The 16,838-nt window shown below is 48.6% G+C and overlaps 1 protein-coding gene across 2 annotated transcripts; it reads left to right on the top strand.

Moving 5' to 3' along the window:
- Positions 1-344: 344 nt before the first annotated feature.
- On the top strand, positions 345-15,869 carry PPM1M (protein phosphatase, Mg2+/Mn2+ dependent 1M). Of its 2 annotated transcripts, XM_039547017.1 has the most exons (11): positions 345-710; positions 5,523-5,646; positions 6,628-6,882; positions 7,731-7,843; positions 8,695-8,779; positions 9,474-9,592; positions 10,280-10,327; positions 10,587-10,650; positions 11,076-11,183; positions 11,818-11,966; positions 13,433-15,869. In XM_039547017.1, exons 1-11 carry the CDS (start codon positions 481-483, stop codon positions 13,578-13,580), a joined length of 1,443 nt encoding a protein of 480 aa, XP_039402951.1. In that variant the 5' UTR covers positions 345-480; the 3' UTR covers positions 13,581-15,869. The 2 variants fall into 2 exon arrangements, with proteins under 2 accessions (XP_039402951.1, XP_039402952.1); XM_039547018.1 differs by lacking the exon at positions 10,280-10,327 and having other exon boundaries at positions 348-710.
- The last annotated feature ends 969 nt before the right edge of the window (positions 15,870-16,838 follow it).

The raw sequence follows: 16,838 nt of genomic DNA, 5'->3' as shown, positions 1-16,838 counted from the left end.
TCTGGTCACCCTAGTCTCTAAGGTGCTACAAGGACTCCTCGTTGTTTTTGCTGATAGAGACTAACATGGCTACCACTGAAACACTCCCCTTGTCTGTCCTGTTTAGAGTGTAAACCCTTTGGGGTAGGAACTGCCCCTCCCCATGTTTGTACAGAACCCAGCATAATAGGGCTGCATTCTTGCTAATGCAAATGACCAAAGTCTTCCGTTAAATAACAAGGGGAACAGCCTGCGTGCGGTTCTGGGTATTGCGGGGGCTTGTGCAGAGCGTGGGGGGAAGCAGGGGGCGGAGTTCTTGTGCAGTCAGCGCGTGTGTGTGGCTGACTCACAGACACTGAGGTCACTGATTGCACAGCGCCCTGTATTAGCATTTATGACTCGTCCCACAGCAGCCAACTTCTGTTTTGGTCTCTGAGTTGTAGAGAGCAGTCGCGGGCAGAGCACGAAGCTGACGTGGTTTCCTCCTCGCGCTCCTTTTTAATGTCTTCAGTCTGGTTCAAGAAGCATTTTCTGAAAAGCGGATCCTCAACAAACCCAGGGAACACCGAGTCCCTCGGGCGGGGGGCGGAGCAGCAGCTGCCAGCTGCCTCCCTGTACAGGCGGCCCAAGTTCCTGCGCGGAGTCTGCTCCGGGGAGAGGCTTCCGGGCAGGCGGCCTATTTACTGCCCCCCTCGGGACAGGCCGCTGCAGTGGGGGACGGGCTACGCGGAGTGAGTACCCTTTGCTCGGGGTTCCTGGGGGAGAATCCGGTGCTGGCGGAGCCTGGAAAGCGCGTGTGTGAGAATATAGGTCTGCTTACAGCTGGGCGGGGGAGCGGGAGCAAAACTGATGGAATCAGCAGCTTTAATGCCACAGCAGCTTTATACTGAGTGTCCTGAAATCCCAGCCTGAAGCCCAGGAGGAAATGCAAATGCCGGCTCTTCATTCTATACTACGGCTTTTGTCCCCTCCCTTACCCCTCCTTGTGTCTCTTGTTGACCCTGCCAGCAGATCTAATGTCTAACTGGCTATAGCCACCAGCCACAGTTCTAGTAACTAGGGTTTGGGGCTAGAAGTGCTGGGAGTCCTGACCCCTGTGGGAACGTGCCAGGGACACAAAAGCAGGACGGGGTTAGAAAGATCTGCAAGTTTACCACACCATGGTGAAATAGGAGCTTTCTGAAAACGCGCAGAGCAGTCAAGTCAGATCTCTCCTCCCCACTGCTACAGAGTAGGAAAGGGAGAGGGTTCTCCTGTCAGGGGGTGTGAGCATGTCAACAGAAATAGTGCCTGCATGCTGCTGCTCGCACAGCCCTTGGGGCCAGGAGATGGACTCCCGGAGCTCCCTTAGAGCTGCAAAAGGTGCAGCAGAGGCAGAGATGATCAGAGAACGACTGCCCAGTTAGGAGCTGCTTGGACACAACCAGTGTTGTCTTCTTGGACTGCCACACAGCAGGGCATCAGCAGCTGGTGCCAGGCCAAAGACTTCTACCCTGAAGGCTCCAGATCTTCCCGACTGCTAGAAAGGCAGCAAGAGAATTAGGATGCCATAGTATTTCCATTTCTCTCCTGCCTGTCCTCCCAGAGGACTCAAAGCCCTCTCCAGGGATCCCATCACTGGTGAAGCTCAGGGCAGGAAGGGAAGAAAAAGAAAGGCACAGTCACTTGAAAGTGCAGGGAGAAGTTTACAGGCAGAATGTAACTATCGCTGTTGGAGTTTGGCCAGGGTACCAGTGCAAGAGAGATGGCACTTTCTGGCAGCAGAGAGCTTCTTAGCCCATGAGGGCCGCATCAGGTTTCTGAAATTGTATGGAGGGCAGGTTAGAGGAGGCTGTGCCTCCCCAAACAGCCAGGCATGGCCCCACCCCCCGCTTCTCTCCTGACTGCCCCCCCCGGCCCCCCTGCTCTCTGTCCCCTGACTACCCCCAGACCCTCCGCCCCTAACTGCCTCCTGCTGCCCCATCCAACCCCCCCTCCTTCCCGACTTCCCTGCCAGGACCTCTGCTCCCGTTCAACCCCCATTCCCTGTCCTCTGACTGCCCCAGCCCCTGTCCACCCCCTGAACTCCCCTGCCCTCTATCCAACCCCTTACTACGCTGCCTGGAGCACCGGTGACTGGTGGCACGGCTGCTCCAGGACAGGCAGCTGCGCTGGGCAGCACAGAGCACCAGGTCAGGCCTTGGCGCTGCGCTGCCCCAGGAGCTCACTGCTCCACTGCCCAGAGCATTGCACTGGTGGTGGGGTGAGCTGAGGCTGTGGGAGAGGGGGAACAGCAGGGGAGGGGCCAGGGCAAGCCTCCCGGGCCAGGAGCTCAGGGGCCGGACAGGAGGGTACCGCGGGCTGGATGTGTCCCGTGGGCTGTAGTTTGCCCACCTCTGCCTTAGCCTGTACTGGGGCAATGGCTCAGTGGGCGGGGAAGAATGCCCCTAGTGAATCAGTAGCATTGCTTTGTGTAGCACACAGGAGATTTCCCAGCCAAGTGCTCTCCACACCCAGTGCTGCTTAGCTGGGGAGATTTGACATGATTATAGGCAAAGGTTCCATGGTTGTAAGTAAGAGCGAAGGCAAGGGCTTAGCCCACCTTGCAATGGTGTCCTGTAAAGCCAGCCAAACCAGGCACAGGTGAATGGGGAGACAGGCAGCCTCTCAGGTGCCAGGATCCAAGCTCATCACAGAGCAATGTCAGCACCCCTGCAATTGCACTCAAATGAAGAGGGAGCCACTGTGGTCCTTAGAGGATCCATCCCCCCAGCTTTACTCATTCATGCATTTCCAACAGGCCTCAGCCTCAGTTCCTGTGCTGTCATCACTCTTCAACTCTTGGAGACAAACCCTGAGCTGGTGTAAATCCGTTGGTGTAAATACACTACTTCAGTGAAGCTACGCCTGCCTCCTTCAGCTGAGGAGCTGGCCCTTCCTTTTGAATGTTCCTCCTGTCCTCTGTGGTAACTTTGTTTATATTGAGTTGCACAGGTCTACTAGAAACCTCAAAGCAGCAGAGAACTGGTCAAACGAGGCTCTTCAGAATAATTCCTAGCATTGGAACAGGCAGGCCGGGCTGTGCTGTGGTGTTGTCAGTCAGACTTGCAGGCAGGAGGAGGAGACATTAGTTCTTTGTTCCAAGGAAAACAGCAGAAGAATTCTGATCATGCAAATGCCAACTTGAGGAAATAAATCAATGAGGTGCTCGCTGTGCCAGCCAGGACTAGCTCAGGCCCCCCCCACCGAAGAGCAAAGCGACTGTTTGGGCTTTGGCTGCTTTTTAGGGTTAACAATACTGCTGGTTGCAGAAGCTGTTCACTTCATCCCTGGCCAAGGAAGGGCCAAGTTCTCTGGCCTACTCTACAGTGTAAAGGGAGCGGAAACCTACCTTGAGTCTCCTGCTGAGGATTCCCCTGGTGTGGGCTGAGTCCCCAGCAGGTGAAGAGCGGGTGGAACTGGCTCCTGTGCCCCTTTCTCAGTGTAGTGGGTGTGTTTGGGGTGGGGAGGTATATGTCTTGGGCAGATAAGGGGAATGGCTGGAGCACAAAACTTCTTAGGGCCCCAGCCAACTTGCATAATTCAGAGCAGCTCCCAGGCAGCTCTAAAATGTGCCGGAGCCGGGACCAGAGCTAAAAATCAAGAGTGTGTATTGGTTCCATCTCCCCCTCTGCTGTGCCAGGCGTAAGCAGAGAATCCGGCCTGAAGCGTCTGGATGGTAATGACTGCCTGTTCCACTCCATAGAAGAGCAATGAGGGTTTAAAAGCGGTAAGACTGGCTGGACAGCTCACAGACGATGAGACTCCAGTAGTCTTGTGCTGTGACTTTACTGGGCTTTATCGTTGGGCCACATGTTCCTGTGGCTGTGCAGAGCAACTTACAAAAACCGTCTCCAAATCCTTACCTGAGCGGGTTCATCTCGGTGCTCAACATGAACAGCCCTGCACCAGCCAGGGAATCCTTTGGGGGTCAGTTATACTGGCATTACAGCTGCTTTGTACTGCCAGGGTGGTGCAAGGCAGTGTAGCAAAAGCACGGGTCTGGCTCTGTTGGTGTTAGGATGTGAATACCAGCCAGAACATGGAGAGAGAGGCCTTTAAAAGAGGGCACACTGGGACAGATGCAGGCAACCACAATGACCATGCAGGGACATAGACACAGCACAAGTCCTGGCGTAGGTACTAGTACCATGCCTGCCACAAATGCCAGTGCTCCCGGAGCCAAGGTCCCAGAGAGCCCAGGCTCTAACACAGACACTCCATGCTGTACACATAATAGATTATCACACTAAAACTTTCCGTATCTCCAATCACTTGCTGACATTTATGCTCTTAATAAAAAGCTTTCTCCCTCCCAGTTCAGCGCCTTCCTTGTTTGTGCAGTGACTGCATAATGACCCTGTTTGTTAGATCATGGTCACATGACACAGAGATGACTGAGGTTGAAAAGGGAGCAAGCGTGGTCTAGTGGTCAGAGCACAGGACTGGGAATCAGGAGATCTGGATTCCATTCCTTGCTCCACCTTCGCTGCGTGACCTCGAGCAAGGCCTACATTTCCAAAAGCCTGCACTGATTTGGGTGCCTCTGGTTTAGGGTGGCCAACTTGAGACATGGTGAACTGGTTTTCAGAGGTGCTGAGCACCCACAATTGCAACTGACTTTAGAAAGCTGGGGATGCTCAGCACCCTGAAAGTCAGACCTTATGGATCTCAAGTGGGGCACCTGACAATAAGTTGACACCTTTGGAAATGGAGGCCTTAAACTTTCTGTGCCTCAGTTTCCCCATCTGTAAAGGGTGTGTGTGTGTGTATCTAATGATACACACACCTCTGAGGTGGGACTGTGAAGCTAAACTCACTGAATGTTTATAAAGCATTTTGGAATTTTGAATGGAGGGTGCTAGAGAATTGCAAAGTACTATAATTATACATATGATCATTCAGGCTTTGCACCAGAATGGATACTGGAACCACCACCGATGTACACACCTGCACTACCAAAAAGGGCAGTGACTGTGTGCAATGACTGACATCACTGACTCCTAATGCCCGGGACACCTCCATCTCCAATAAATGACTTGGGGTTCTTCCTGGTAATTAGTTTTCTGTATTTGCTCAGACTCCTAGGCGATCCATCCCTAGAATTGACTTGCCCTTGTGTGCTTCACAAAGCATTTCAGAATCATGATTCACTGTCCCCCAAAACATGAGACTAACTTTAAAATCATGAAATTTTAAAAAGCTAAGTGTTGGATTATTTGTATTTGCCCTCTGGCAGTTGAGCCATTGGGGATCATGTTTCCCAGTTTTTCTCTGCAGCCATGAGGGCCAGAAATACAGTTTTTTAAACAAATGCAAGCTGAGATTCTCACTATCCTATGACTCCAGGAGCTGGGGTTTGAAGAACAGCAAATGCCATCGGACTCATGATAAAAATCACAAGAGTTGGCAACACAGCAATACTATAATATTCCCCAGAGGCTCTTTACACAAGTGTCTTGGACCTCGCATAATGCCAGGTGTGTATGTCATTTCCCAGTTAATTGGAGTGTCTGTCTCCTCAGAGTCATCAATGCAGAGAAATCGGAGTTCAATGAGGACCAGGCGACATGCTGTCAGATATCTGTCAGGAGGAGGGACATAGGCACTGAGGAGGAGCAGGACTGGTTGATTCTTTGCTCCAATCAGGTGATTCCATATGTTCTGTCTAATCTACCTGTATTGCATGTATGGATGTATGTCTAGTTCCCCACTCACCCTGGAACCTAGCTGAGTTGTCTGATCCTTCATACGCATCTGTTTGGACGATGAGCACCCTTGCCTTGGGGTTCGGCTCAGGGAGCCTGTTCCAGTCCCCGTGGGAGGTGATGGAAAGCCTCCCCTTCTGTGGGTTTTGGATTAGGCACTGAAAGAGGATATCTGAAGAAGCATGGCAGTGCCCTGGGGTGGAAGCATAGCCAGAGATGGTGAAACCTATACTATCTAGATGGTGCGAGGACCACCTGCTCTGACTGTACAGATGGCATGAATCTACCTGCTGCTGCCTTTCAAGAGTCCCATTGCAGGAGACAAGCTGTTCTCAGTGTATATCCCATTGCCGTCATGTGGCCAGTTGCTAGTAAACAAATATCCTTGATATCCCTAACTATGTGGCTCTCATTAACTACTCCAACCTGTTTTGCCATGTCAGTTACCATCATTGGGCTGCTGTCAGTGGACTGTTTGTGTCTGCATCGTAGCCATGTGGGGAAAGGCAATTGTGGATGGCAAAGGATGACCAGCTCCTGCTGTGAGTGAGAAATGCTGCCTCATGGTTTTTAGCCATGCAGCGAGAGCATTAATGGTTTTGTTGGTTGGTTTTGTTAATATCCTGAATTTCCCATGAAACACTACAGGAGGCATGAACTCAGCATTATCCCTGCAGAGCACCACTGCGATTCTGTGCCAGGAGTAAAACAAGAATGTTCAGAAAACTTCCCAGAGCTCAGCAGTCTGTATGTTGGGGTGGCCAAATGATGTGCTAGTGAATCTGAAAAAGACATGGGTTATGTATATGCCATGCTGGCAGGACACATATATATGTATATATAAAACCTGTCATCAGAAGTTCCAGGCTGTGCTACTACCTGCACAGAACCCCTCTCACCTTCACTCTTCTTCTCCCACTAGTATCTGATTGGTTATTACTGGGCCCTGTTTGATGGCCACGGTGGCCCAGATGCAGCAATAATCGCCTCCAACTACTTGCATTACTGCATCAAGCAGAAGTTGGAGGAGGTGGTGGAAGGCATCACTGAAGCTCAGCCCCCCATGCATCTGAGTGGCTGCTGCATTTGTCCCAGCGACCCCCAGTTCGTGGAGGAAAAGCAAATCCAGCAGGAAGATGTGGTCATTGGAGCACTGGAGAACGCCTTCCAGGAATGTGTGAGTGATCCTTCCATTGGTACCCAGAGAATTGCACCACTGCTGCTCCTCCCATGCCCAGTATCAGGGATGGCCACAATCAATGAAGGCAACTGCTCAGGCCCCAGTGATACTCAAACTGGCCCCGTTTCTCCCTCCATCACTGCCGCTGGAGGACAATTCTCCTCATCTAGCACAGCGAGGCCTAACTCTTATCTGGTGTCCCACAAACCAGTCTGCAGTCACACTGCCCAAACTTGGATCTGCAGCCTCCTGCAGACCAAACACCTCCCCTCTTGCTTGATCTCTCTAACGCCACCCAAACTCGCAGCGGTTTAGGCAACCCCTCTATCCACACACTTAATTTGGTTTAAGAGCATCTTATTGTAGTTTAGCTTAAACCTGATCCTAATTGACAAACTAAACTGAAGTAAACCTGGTCCAGACCAGATTGTGTGCCCACACAACTGTTTTCACTGGGTTAACTGAATCCGTGTACATCCTGCCTGAACTAGTGCAACTGCACATATTGACAAGCCCTCAACTGGCCTCTGTTGAGACATTAAGGGGAGACATTCAAGGGTATAGAGGAGATAGGTGCCCAACTCCCATGGACTTCCAACAGGAATTGGGAGCCTAACTTTGAAAATCTTCCCCTCAACCTGCTACAACACACTCAGGTGTCCAGCGGTTCTGAGATCTATCACGTACTAGGGTCCTGTGATGCTCCAGCAGCCAGAGCAATATCTTCATTCCCCACTATCGTTTTATCAGTTCTGTAGTCATTATCCTGGATTTAGTCTGCTGCCCTTCCTAAGAGCCACACTGCCACAGATCAGGTCACTAACTGGAGTTGTTCACACCAACAGGATGAAGTGATTGGTCAAGAGATGGAAGCTACCAATCAGTCAGGCGGCTGCACTGCTCTGGCTGCCCTCTACCTACAGGGAAAGCTCTATGTGGCTAATGCTGGGGACAGCAGGTGAGTTCAGCCCCCAGCTCATGGTGGATTTTGCAGGAGGCTCAGTGAGTGGGTACAGCATGCTGGCTTACGGGGTGCTGAGCACATGAATATGGCACACTGGGTTACCCCATCAATGGGTAAGATATATTCCTTCAGGCAGTGTGCAGCTCATACAGAATTCCCTCGCATCCACAACGTGACAGGGTTACAGACAGACTGGCAGGGCTATTTCTAACTGGCAATGTGCAGATAGCATTGGGCTATTGAATATGAAAGGAGCTGCCAAGCCAAGGGGCCCCAATGGCTTTGTTGGTTCTAGATCCATTAAGCTGCAGCTAATACCACCTCCAGCTGGGCTAGTGTGACAAAAGCATTGTATATGTCCCTTCTTCCTGATCCTGGCCTGTGGGTGCATTCAAATACAGAGCAGGGGAGGATTTTAGAGTCTCCTCATCAGTTGTGAGTCCATTGCTTCCTCCAACAAAGTTGTGTCATTCTTAAACTGACCAGGCCAAACTCTGCTCTAGTGTAAGAATGCAATTGCAATGAAATTATGGAAGTTACATCAACACTGAATAAGGCCAGTTGTGTCCATCTGCCCATACACCAAATTCATTCCTGGTGTAACTTTGACCTCAGTGGACTTTCACCTTCTGACACCAGTGATGAATTGGGCCCCAGGTGTTTTGGTGTGTACCTGACCCCGGGGAACAAAACACTCAGTAGGGATATAAGGGAGGAGGGAGCAGAGAGCGACTACTGCGGTTACTGACTCAGAGGAGGAGTACGGTAAATGAAGATTAAATTCAAGGTAAGAAGGCATTTTCCTGATGACTATAAGCTTAGAACCTCCTCTCTTTTCCATGCAGGGCAATCCTTGTTCAGAAACAGAGCGTCGTGCCCCTGAGCAGTGAGTTCACCCCAGAGACAGAGCGGCAGCGAATCCAGCAGCTGGTGAGTGGTGCCTTCTTTTAGCTGCCTGCATGTATTGTAATGATGAATGTGTGTGCCTGTGAGATTGTACAGGTGAGCATGTGCCCTTCACCAGCCACTGCCTAGTCAGTGCCCCCAGCATCAAACGTCCAAACGTCATGTATTGTCCAGGCTGTCAAGAGCATCGTTTGTGGTGCACTGCCTCTTTGGTGCTGGGGAACTGGTAAATGCAGTATGACCAAATTAAGAAGGACAACATTCCCTAACACCAGCTTGAGCGGGTGGTAAATGGAGCTCAGAAAATAGGGGTTCTGTCAGCCTGCACTTCAGCCATAGTAAATGCCATACTGGAAGGTAAGGGAATCAAGTCCAGACTCTACAGCCCCCAAGAAGGAGTAATGATGGCTGAGCCACAGCAGATCCTAGCGAATAATACCACTACTTAGCTCTTACATCGCATATTCAATATGTAGATCTCAGGCATCTTAAACTTAAGTGTCATTATTCCTGTTCTACTGATGGGGAACTGAGGCACCGAGTGATGACGAGACTTGTCTAAAAAAAAAAAAAAAAGTCACACGGCATGTCAGCGACAGAGCAAGGAACAGAGCATAACCCCACTGCTGACTTCCAGCCCTGGGCTCCATCCACGAATCCGGGGAGAACGTCGTCCTTAACCCTTGAGATGACACTTCCATTTTGATTGCTTTTCTAGGCCTTTCTCTGCCCCAAGCTCCTGGCAGACGAGTTCACCCGGTTTGAGTTTCCTAGGAGACTGAAAGGCAATGACGTAGGCCAGAAGATCCTGTACCGGGATTACTCCATGGCTGGCTGGTGAGTCTCCAACGTGTAGAGAGACCCTTATAATTGCACTCCCTTCCCCGGGTGTCTCAGTGAGCTAACTTTTGGCAGTGAGGAGATGTGCAAAGAAAGGGGAGGTGCTGGCCTGAACCCTCTGATCCTGAATGCTGCTTGTGAGGGGACAAGTGAATTTAGCACTGGTGACAGGAGTTGGACTGATGCACTGTTGTGGTGGAGAGGGGACGTCAGGCTCCAGGGTAAGCTGCCCTGCCAATGGGCCTCAACATCTGCCCAGGGGCAACTAGCCTTGAGGAGGGAGTTTACGTTAAATTCTGGACTCCTCTACTGCGAGTGCCAACAAGGGAGACTCGAGTGAGGCAGAATCCCAGCCACCAATTTGTTTTGTCACTGCATAGCTGTCAGATGGCAACCAGTGCAAAATGCTTATGGCCAGCTGATTCCCACATTCCATCCCCGAGCCCCTTTCCTTGCACAGAGTAGGTTGGTGTTTGTACTGGCCACATGCAGTGCAAGCAGTAAGGATAGAGAGACACACCTGAGTTCAGTCTCCCTGGGCACTGCTGTTGCCTCACAGGAGGCTGCTTGCCAGCCATTGGCAAGCCCTGTTCTTGTCTAGCTATGAGGAAGGGCAACGATGGATTCAGGACAGAGAAGTGACGGTCTACAGCATAAAAGCCATTCTGCACCTCATCTCTCTAGGTATATGGCCAGGAAGCCCAGTCTTGGTGCACCAGCAGGATGCAGATGGTGAGAAATGAGAGGAGAAGGGTCTGGTCTTGTCACTGAGGAACTGGACCAAGCCTCAAGAGAGCTGGGGTCAAATGCCAGCTTTGTCAGAGTCTTTGTGTAAGCTCAGCTGTATCACTTAGTCTCTGTGCCTGTGTCACAGGCAGTGTTGCGAGGCCGAGTTCACTGTTGTTGAGAGGCTCACACACTGGGTGATGGGGCCCCAAAGAAAAGCCTTGAAGTAAATGAAATGCCAGCTGATGACATATATTTATTCTAGGGGATACAAGACAGTGGAGAAAGCTGACCTCAAGTACCCTCTTATCCATGGCCATGGGAAGCAGGTAACTGAATTTGCTACAGACCCCTACCCACTGGGAGGGCAAGAGCCTTACAGAGAGCTGGATGAGACCCTAGGCCTGAAGAAGAGCCCTGAACCCAGCCCCACGTCCTGCAGACTGAATCTCCATAGCACCCTATGACCTTTGGACCAAACCAAGGTCTAGTGGATAGGTGTATTCATGTCAATGAAAACATTCCACAGGCATTTGGCCCCTCTGACTTTTTGCTCATATTGGGCCAGGCAGAATCAGACTCTGTCTCAAGGGTTCTCTTCTCTCCCATCAGTCCCATGCTCTGTGCCAAGCGGCATGTCCTGTGGCCTTTATGCAGTTCTGCCTGGGAAGGGACACTGACACCCAAAGTCACAGAACTCCTTCAGAGCACTGAGTTCTGGGTTGCTCTGACACATGGCTTTGTTCCATTCCAGACGCGCTTGCTGGGGACCCTGGCTGTGTCGCGAGGGCTGGGGGATCATCAGCTGAAAGTTATTGACACAGACATTGAAGTTAAGCCATTCCTCTCCTGCATCCCCCAGGTAAGTGACTAGGGGGAAGTGAGGATTGTGATGGTGAACATAAGAGTCTAGCTGCCAGAACTAGGGATCCCACTTTAGCAGAACTGGGTCATGGAACCTCCTTTCTGAAGCAGCAGGACTCAGCCTAACTTGGTATTGGTTTGCATACTGCACAGCTTCCAGCAGGTGGTATTAATCCAACAGCACAGGTTGGGGCGGAGAGGACAGGGATAGGGAAAGTTTCACATATATTGGTCTGTTTTCATAGCCCAGGACTCTTTCAAAGGAGCAACCCCTTGCTCATTCTAAGCTTACCCATTCAGTGGTGCAGTCACCAGCCTTTTATAACAATCCACTAGAGTGGTGCTAGTGCCCCAGCTTGTTATAAACCATGATGACTCATTTAGTTTGGGATTCAAAAGCTCTTCAGGCTTCCTGACTATGGCAGAATAGGCCTACCCAAATGGACATACCCTAGCCATGTGCCTTTAAGAAGTTCATTAAGCATGACCACCCTTTAACAGGGAAATCAAAGAAAGATAGAATTTTCTTACATTTTTTAGGCCAAACGTTCTAGAAGAAACATGAAGAATACCATTTGCTATGAACTAGAGCTGATGGGGGAAACCTAAGTAAATCACTAACTGTTCTCTAGGTGAAAGTGTTTGACTTTGCTTCACGTAACATTAAAGATGATGATGTCCTTGTCCTGGCAACTGATGGCCTTTGGGACATTCTGTCCAATGAAGAGGTGGCTCAGTCTGTCAGGAGCTTTCTTGACGAAAACAGAACAGACCCATACAGGTAGTACTGATCTTTTCTAGCTGTTACTACCCCATGGAGCTGGCATGGAGATGAGGATCTCTCTCCCCCCTTGCTTTGGCTGTGGGACTGCTCATGTTCATAGTTAAGACAGTTTTGAAGTCACAAATCACTCTAGTCTCTGGCTAACATGTCTTGCCCCTGTGTTAAATTCAACTCCTATAGCATTAGCTGCTGTACTCAAACCACATTGGCGTATCCTCCCCCTCTCTTATGGAACATAGTGGCCCTTCTGTACCATCAGCCAGTGTAGTCTGGTCAGATGTTCATCAGCATTCCTGTAGCTATCCAAACTCGCTGCTTATTCCCAAGCCCATGGACCAGTCACGCTTCTGGAGACTGTAGATGTAGATACATGGGGAGGTAGTATAGCTCAATGGACAGAGCATGGGCCTGGAACCAGGGGACCTAGGGATTCCTGGCTCCGTCAGTCAGTAAGCCACTGACTGACCTTGGGCAAGTCATGTCACCACTTTGTGCCTCAGTTTTCTCATCTGTAAAATGAGAATGATATTGACCTCCTTTATAATTATGATTAGCATCTGTGACAAAGCTCTGCTTGTCTCTGTGGGTCCCCCCTTTTCTGGTAGTTTTCACCAACCTCAGTGGCTCTCTGTGACCCTCCATGTAGCCCTTCTCTCTCTAGAGGCAAGGGTCACAGCCTACGGAGCCATTTTCATCATAAGCCAGTGAGGGAGGTGAGAAGCTATCCTCCCTTGTGCACACACTGTTGTCTCCCAGTCTCGGTGATTAATTGGAGGGGGCAAATGGGTGAGCCCGGACCCACCCTCTACTCCGGGTTCCAGCCCAAGGACCCTAATAGTATCAGCCAGGGTAGCTGACCTTTTAGAAACAGGATGCGTACAATTCCCTGGGCTACTTCCCCCCAGCAGCCCCCACTTCACCCTTACCTCAGGGCCTCCTTCCTTGTGCCTGATATAGCATGTACTGCTCAGTCTCTCCAACAGGACAACTTCCTCCCACAGCTCCTGCCATGCATGCCCACCTGACTGAGAGGTTTTTACTAGTTTCAGCCAGCCCCTGACTAGCTTCAGGTGTCCCACTAACCTAGCTGTCTCCACTGCTTTCTGGAAGGATCTTAATTAGCCCCAGGTGTCTTAATTCTGGATGGATCTTAATTGGCCCCAGGTGTCTTAATTCTGGATGGATCTTAATTGGCCCCAGGTGTCTTAATTCTGGATGGATCTTAATTGGCCCCTAACTTCTACCTCTGCGTTGGAAGACCTTTGTGGGGGCTGGGGAAAGCCATAACTTTTTTGCCCCTTGTGAAATGGGGAGAATGATGCCTCCTTCATGGGGATGATAAGAGAGTGTCAGTCAGGCTCCAGGTTATGCTTTGAACAATAGCAGTGCCATCCATTAAGTCCTTGAGAGAGAGAGAGAGAGATCTATGATAAACCCAAACTAATCTGGTTTTCTTGTTGCAGGTTTTCAGAACTAGCCAGGTACCTCGTGCACACAGCAAGGGGGAAGAAGAATGGCCATCACTGGATTTTGGATGACAACAGCCCAGCATCCTACGATGATATCTCTGTGTTTGTGATCCCACTATACAACAGAGATGAGGACTGTTAGTGTTGCGAGATATGAGAGAGAGAGATTCATATATCCATGTAATGTTATAGGTCTTTGAGGCCTGGTATTAATGACACGTGCTTGACAGGAATGCATGCATTTCAAGTTAGCAACCGAAGCAAGGTGAAGGTCTATTAGAACTCTATGCAAAAACAATCTTATGTTCCAAGAAAAATACGGAAAGTCATCAAAAAAAAACAAAACAACAGATATAAAATTGTATAAGAAGTGGAGGAAATTCAAACGCCTTGAATTATGGCAGCCTGCCCAAGATTCTCTTTGGAATTGTGCGGGTAGAAGGCTTAGTAAACAAAGGCAAAGAACAATGACACAACAGAATGGACTATAAGTGGATTTCTGCAGATCAGAGTAATTTATTGATCCAGAGAGTTCAGTATGGATAGAGATGTGGTTTTGCCAGCTCCCCGCATCTTATGATTTTATCCTGACGGACGGAAACTTGACTAACGCTTGGGCCCATTCTGACCTTTGCTCTCTGGTATAGTATGTTTGGGGTGTGAATGTGGAGTGAGTAAAGATTTGTTTTGTAATCAAAGAGCATTATATACCAACTCTGTGTCTGGTATCTGCTTGCTCCCCATCCTGTAGGGAGACTTCTGTTGCGGGTCTAACATTAGCATCATACAGAAGCTCTACAACTCTTGCATAATAGGGTTTTATGAGTTAGTAGCACTAAAGGAGACAGGTGTACTTCAAAGAACACTGTATGCACACTTACTAGGCAGAGGAAGAGTTACTGTATAAACCAGGTACTGGAACTGTGCCAGCTTGAGGGGAAGAGAACTTTCCTTTTGCTCTCCCCACTGCCAAAACAAAACTGATACTGGCCCAACTCTACCATTTCTGGCACTCTACTTCTGTTACACATCCCCTCATTCCCTTCCAACCTCACGAGAATGGACAAGGTCTGAGGGGTAGTACTGGATATCCAAGAACATCAATTGTCCTTTTCTGAGGCTAACCCAATGTATGATTTAACTACACCACAGCAGGGTCAAGCTAAAATGGGGATTGGCTCACTGAGAAACACCAATGAACAGGGTGATAATTACCACAGCCTTTGAAAGAAGTTAGAAACAGTTAAAAACTTGCCCTTAAGATGAATCATTGAAAAATAGTAAGACATCTCCAAAGGAGAAACAACCAGCTTATGGTGCCACCAATTTCTTGACTGTACCTGTATTTAACCCTTTCCAGAGAAGCCAGTCAGTTACTAGAGTTGCTTTTGTTCTTTAATTCACATGGATTCTTTCTTTTAAGCACAGTTCTCACAGCTTGTCTACAGTTGAAACACTACAGCTGGGCCACTAGTGCTTCAGAGTAGAATCTCCCCCCCTTGGCACAGGATGGGTAGAGAACTCGTAACTTTTATTTCTGTAAATCGGAGGCTCAAGCAGACTACAGCAGCTGAGTGTTTTTTTGTGAAGGTTTGTATACATTACAGTCCCTCATAGAATGCAGCAGTTGGCTAGAGCCACGTTCATGCCTCATGTATCAGGCATTGCTGGAGTTTGGGATTTACAGTTCACTGGAAGAGCAGGGGAAGCTGCTGGGAAGGACTGTAGTGCTAAGTGTGGGAACTATGCATATCTGAGGCATCCAAGTGCTGAAGCAACAGCATCAAGGTCCTTCATATCCGTAGAGTGCCTCCACAGCCAATGCCATTTTAAATAGAAGATGCTGTTTGGTAAAGGAGCCCTGAATAATCCAATACAACAAAATAAACTTCAAAGATGTACAAGAAGCTCCTTGTATAAAAAGACATACATTCTTCATGTATATAAGACAATTTGAATGGTATATTTTGCAATTTAATGTACATAATTGCTATAATAAAAATTATCTATATGCAAGTCCATAACACTTGCTTAAAACAAAGAGCATTGTTCATGAAACCCAGGCCTGTATAACCTCAGGGCCTTGAGCTTTCATCAGATGCAAGTGGCTCAGCTGGTTCACTTAATGCATAGATTGAAAAACCTCAAGAGAAGAGTCAGGCTGCTTGAAGTAGAGCTGATGATTGAAGTGGTGGTATGTTGTCACTGAATCAATGCAGAGACCAATTCCCCAGGATGGTGGGAAGACAGACTATGGTGCTGAAAGTACTATCTTTCAGAGGTGACAAAACTGCTTTTGTAGGCTCTACATCTAGGATTCAGCTCAGATTTGGGCAACTATTTGTCTTGCTGAATTCCCTGAGCTCTTTTAGGATTATCTAGCCTAAATGTCTGCATACTCTTAAATAAATGGTGCATTTCACAACCGCAACTGCCAGATTTCTGTGACAATAAAAAGTCTCATATACTTTGTAGAGTGCTTTAAGCTCCACAGGGATAAGAGGAGCTAACTGAAAAAATATTTCTGAACAGATTCCTTTCACCTAAGAAACCTGTTACTGCATCACTTCCAGTCAGATGACCCCTCCTCCTTTTCATATCTTTTAACAGCCATTTCAGATGTAGAGCAGGACATTGGGGAATTGCACAAGCAGTGTTAGGGGTTTTCCATTAGCAGACATGCCTTACTTTTGCTATAATCTGTAATAGCTTTCAGGTGAATTCAGTAGGGAAATTTATCTTGACAAGTTGTTCTTTCCATCCTGCTTATGGACAGCCATTATCATAGCACCACATTTACATAACATTGTATGAGCAAAATGTAATAGATTGGCAGGTTAGAGAAGTTAAAGAATCTTATTCCTGACCATCTGAACAATGTGTTAGGATAGGTAAGAGGCTCAGAGTAGCCATACTTTAGGGGGAGAAGTTTAGTAGAACTCGTTTCCCAGAATCTGTTTTTCCCTGTTTCTTAAGTTAAACCAACAACAGAATTCACCTAATGGTTTAACAACTCAGATTTAACCCACATTAGCTTAAAACAGGTCTTTGTCCTTCTCTAGCAGCCAAACCATGTTAAGAGGTTTGTGTCTCCTGCTAAATTCAAGCCAACACAGAAAGCAGCTGGGGCTCATGCTTTTAAATCCAGAGGTCACAGGTTCAATCCTAAACAATCACCTGACCAGGGCTGCAATCACACACAGATGAGAAAAGAAGTCCCAGTACAAAACTCATGCCTAGTTATTCACAGTACTGTATTAAAAGGCAAGAAAAGCATCTTAGTAGACAGTACAGCAGTAGCTTAAGATGTTGGTTTCCATTACAAACCCTTATAAGTGGGTAGAACAAACTCTTCAGAGGCAGGGAGCATTTTTAATATAATAAATCAGTGATTTTAAAT

The sequence above is a fragment of the Mauremys reevesii genome, linkage group 7 (assembly GCF_016161935.1).
Source record: "Mauremys reevesii isolate NIE-2019 linkage group 7, ASM1616193v1, whole genome shotgun sequence".
In the NCBI taxonomy this organism is placed as follows: Eukaryota; Metazoa; Chordata; order Testudines; family Geoemydidae; genus Mauremys; species Mauremys reevesii.
Note: the sequence above shows the minus strand (reverse complement) of the source record. Positions and strands in the feature narration are given on the sequence as shown.

Bases quoted from the DNA above. Each gene is read 5' to 3' on its own strand.
- PPM1M (XM_039547017.1), top strand. From the start codon at position 481: ATGTCTTCAGTCTGGTTCAAGAAGCATTTTCTGAAAAGCGGATCCTCA. The intron at 5,647-6,627 runs GTGATTCCATAT...TTCTCCCACTAG, and splicing joins TGATTCTTTGCTCCAATCAG to TATCTGATTGGTTATTACTG. The intron at 10,651-11,075 runs GTAACTGAATTT...GTTCCATTCCAG, and splicing joins TCCATGGCCATGGGAAGCAG to ACGCGCTTGCTGGGGACCCT.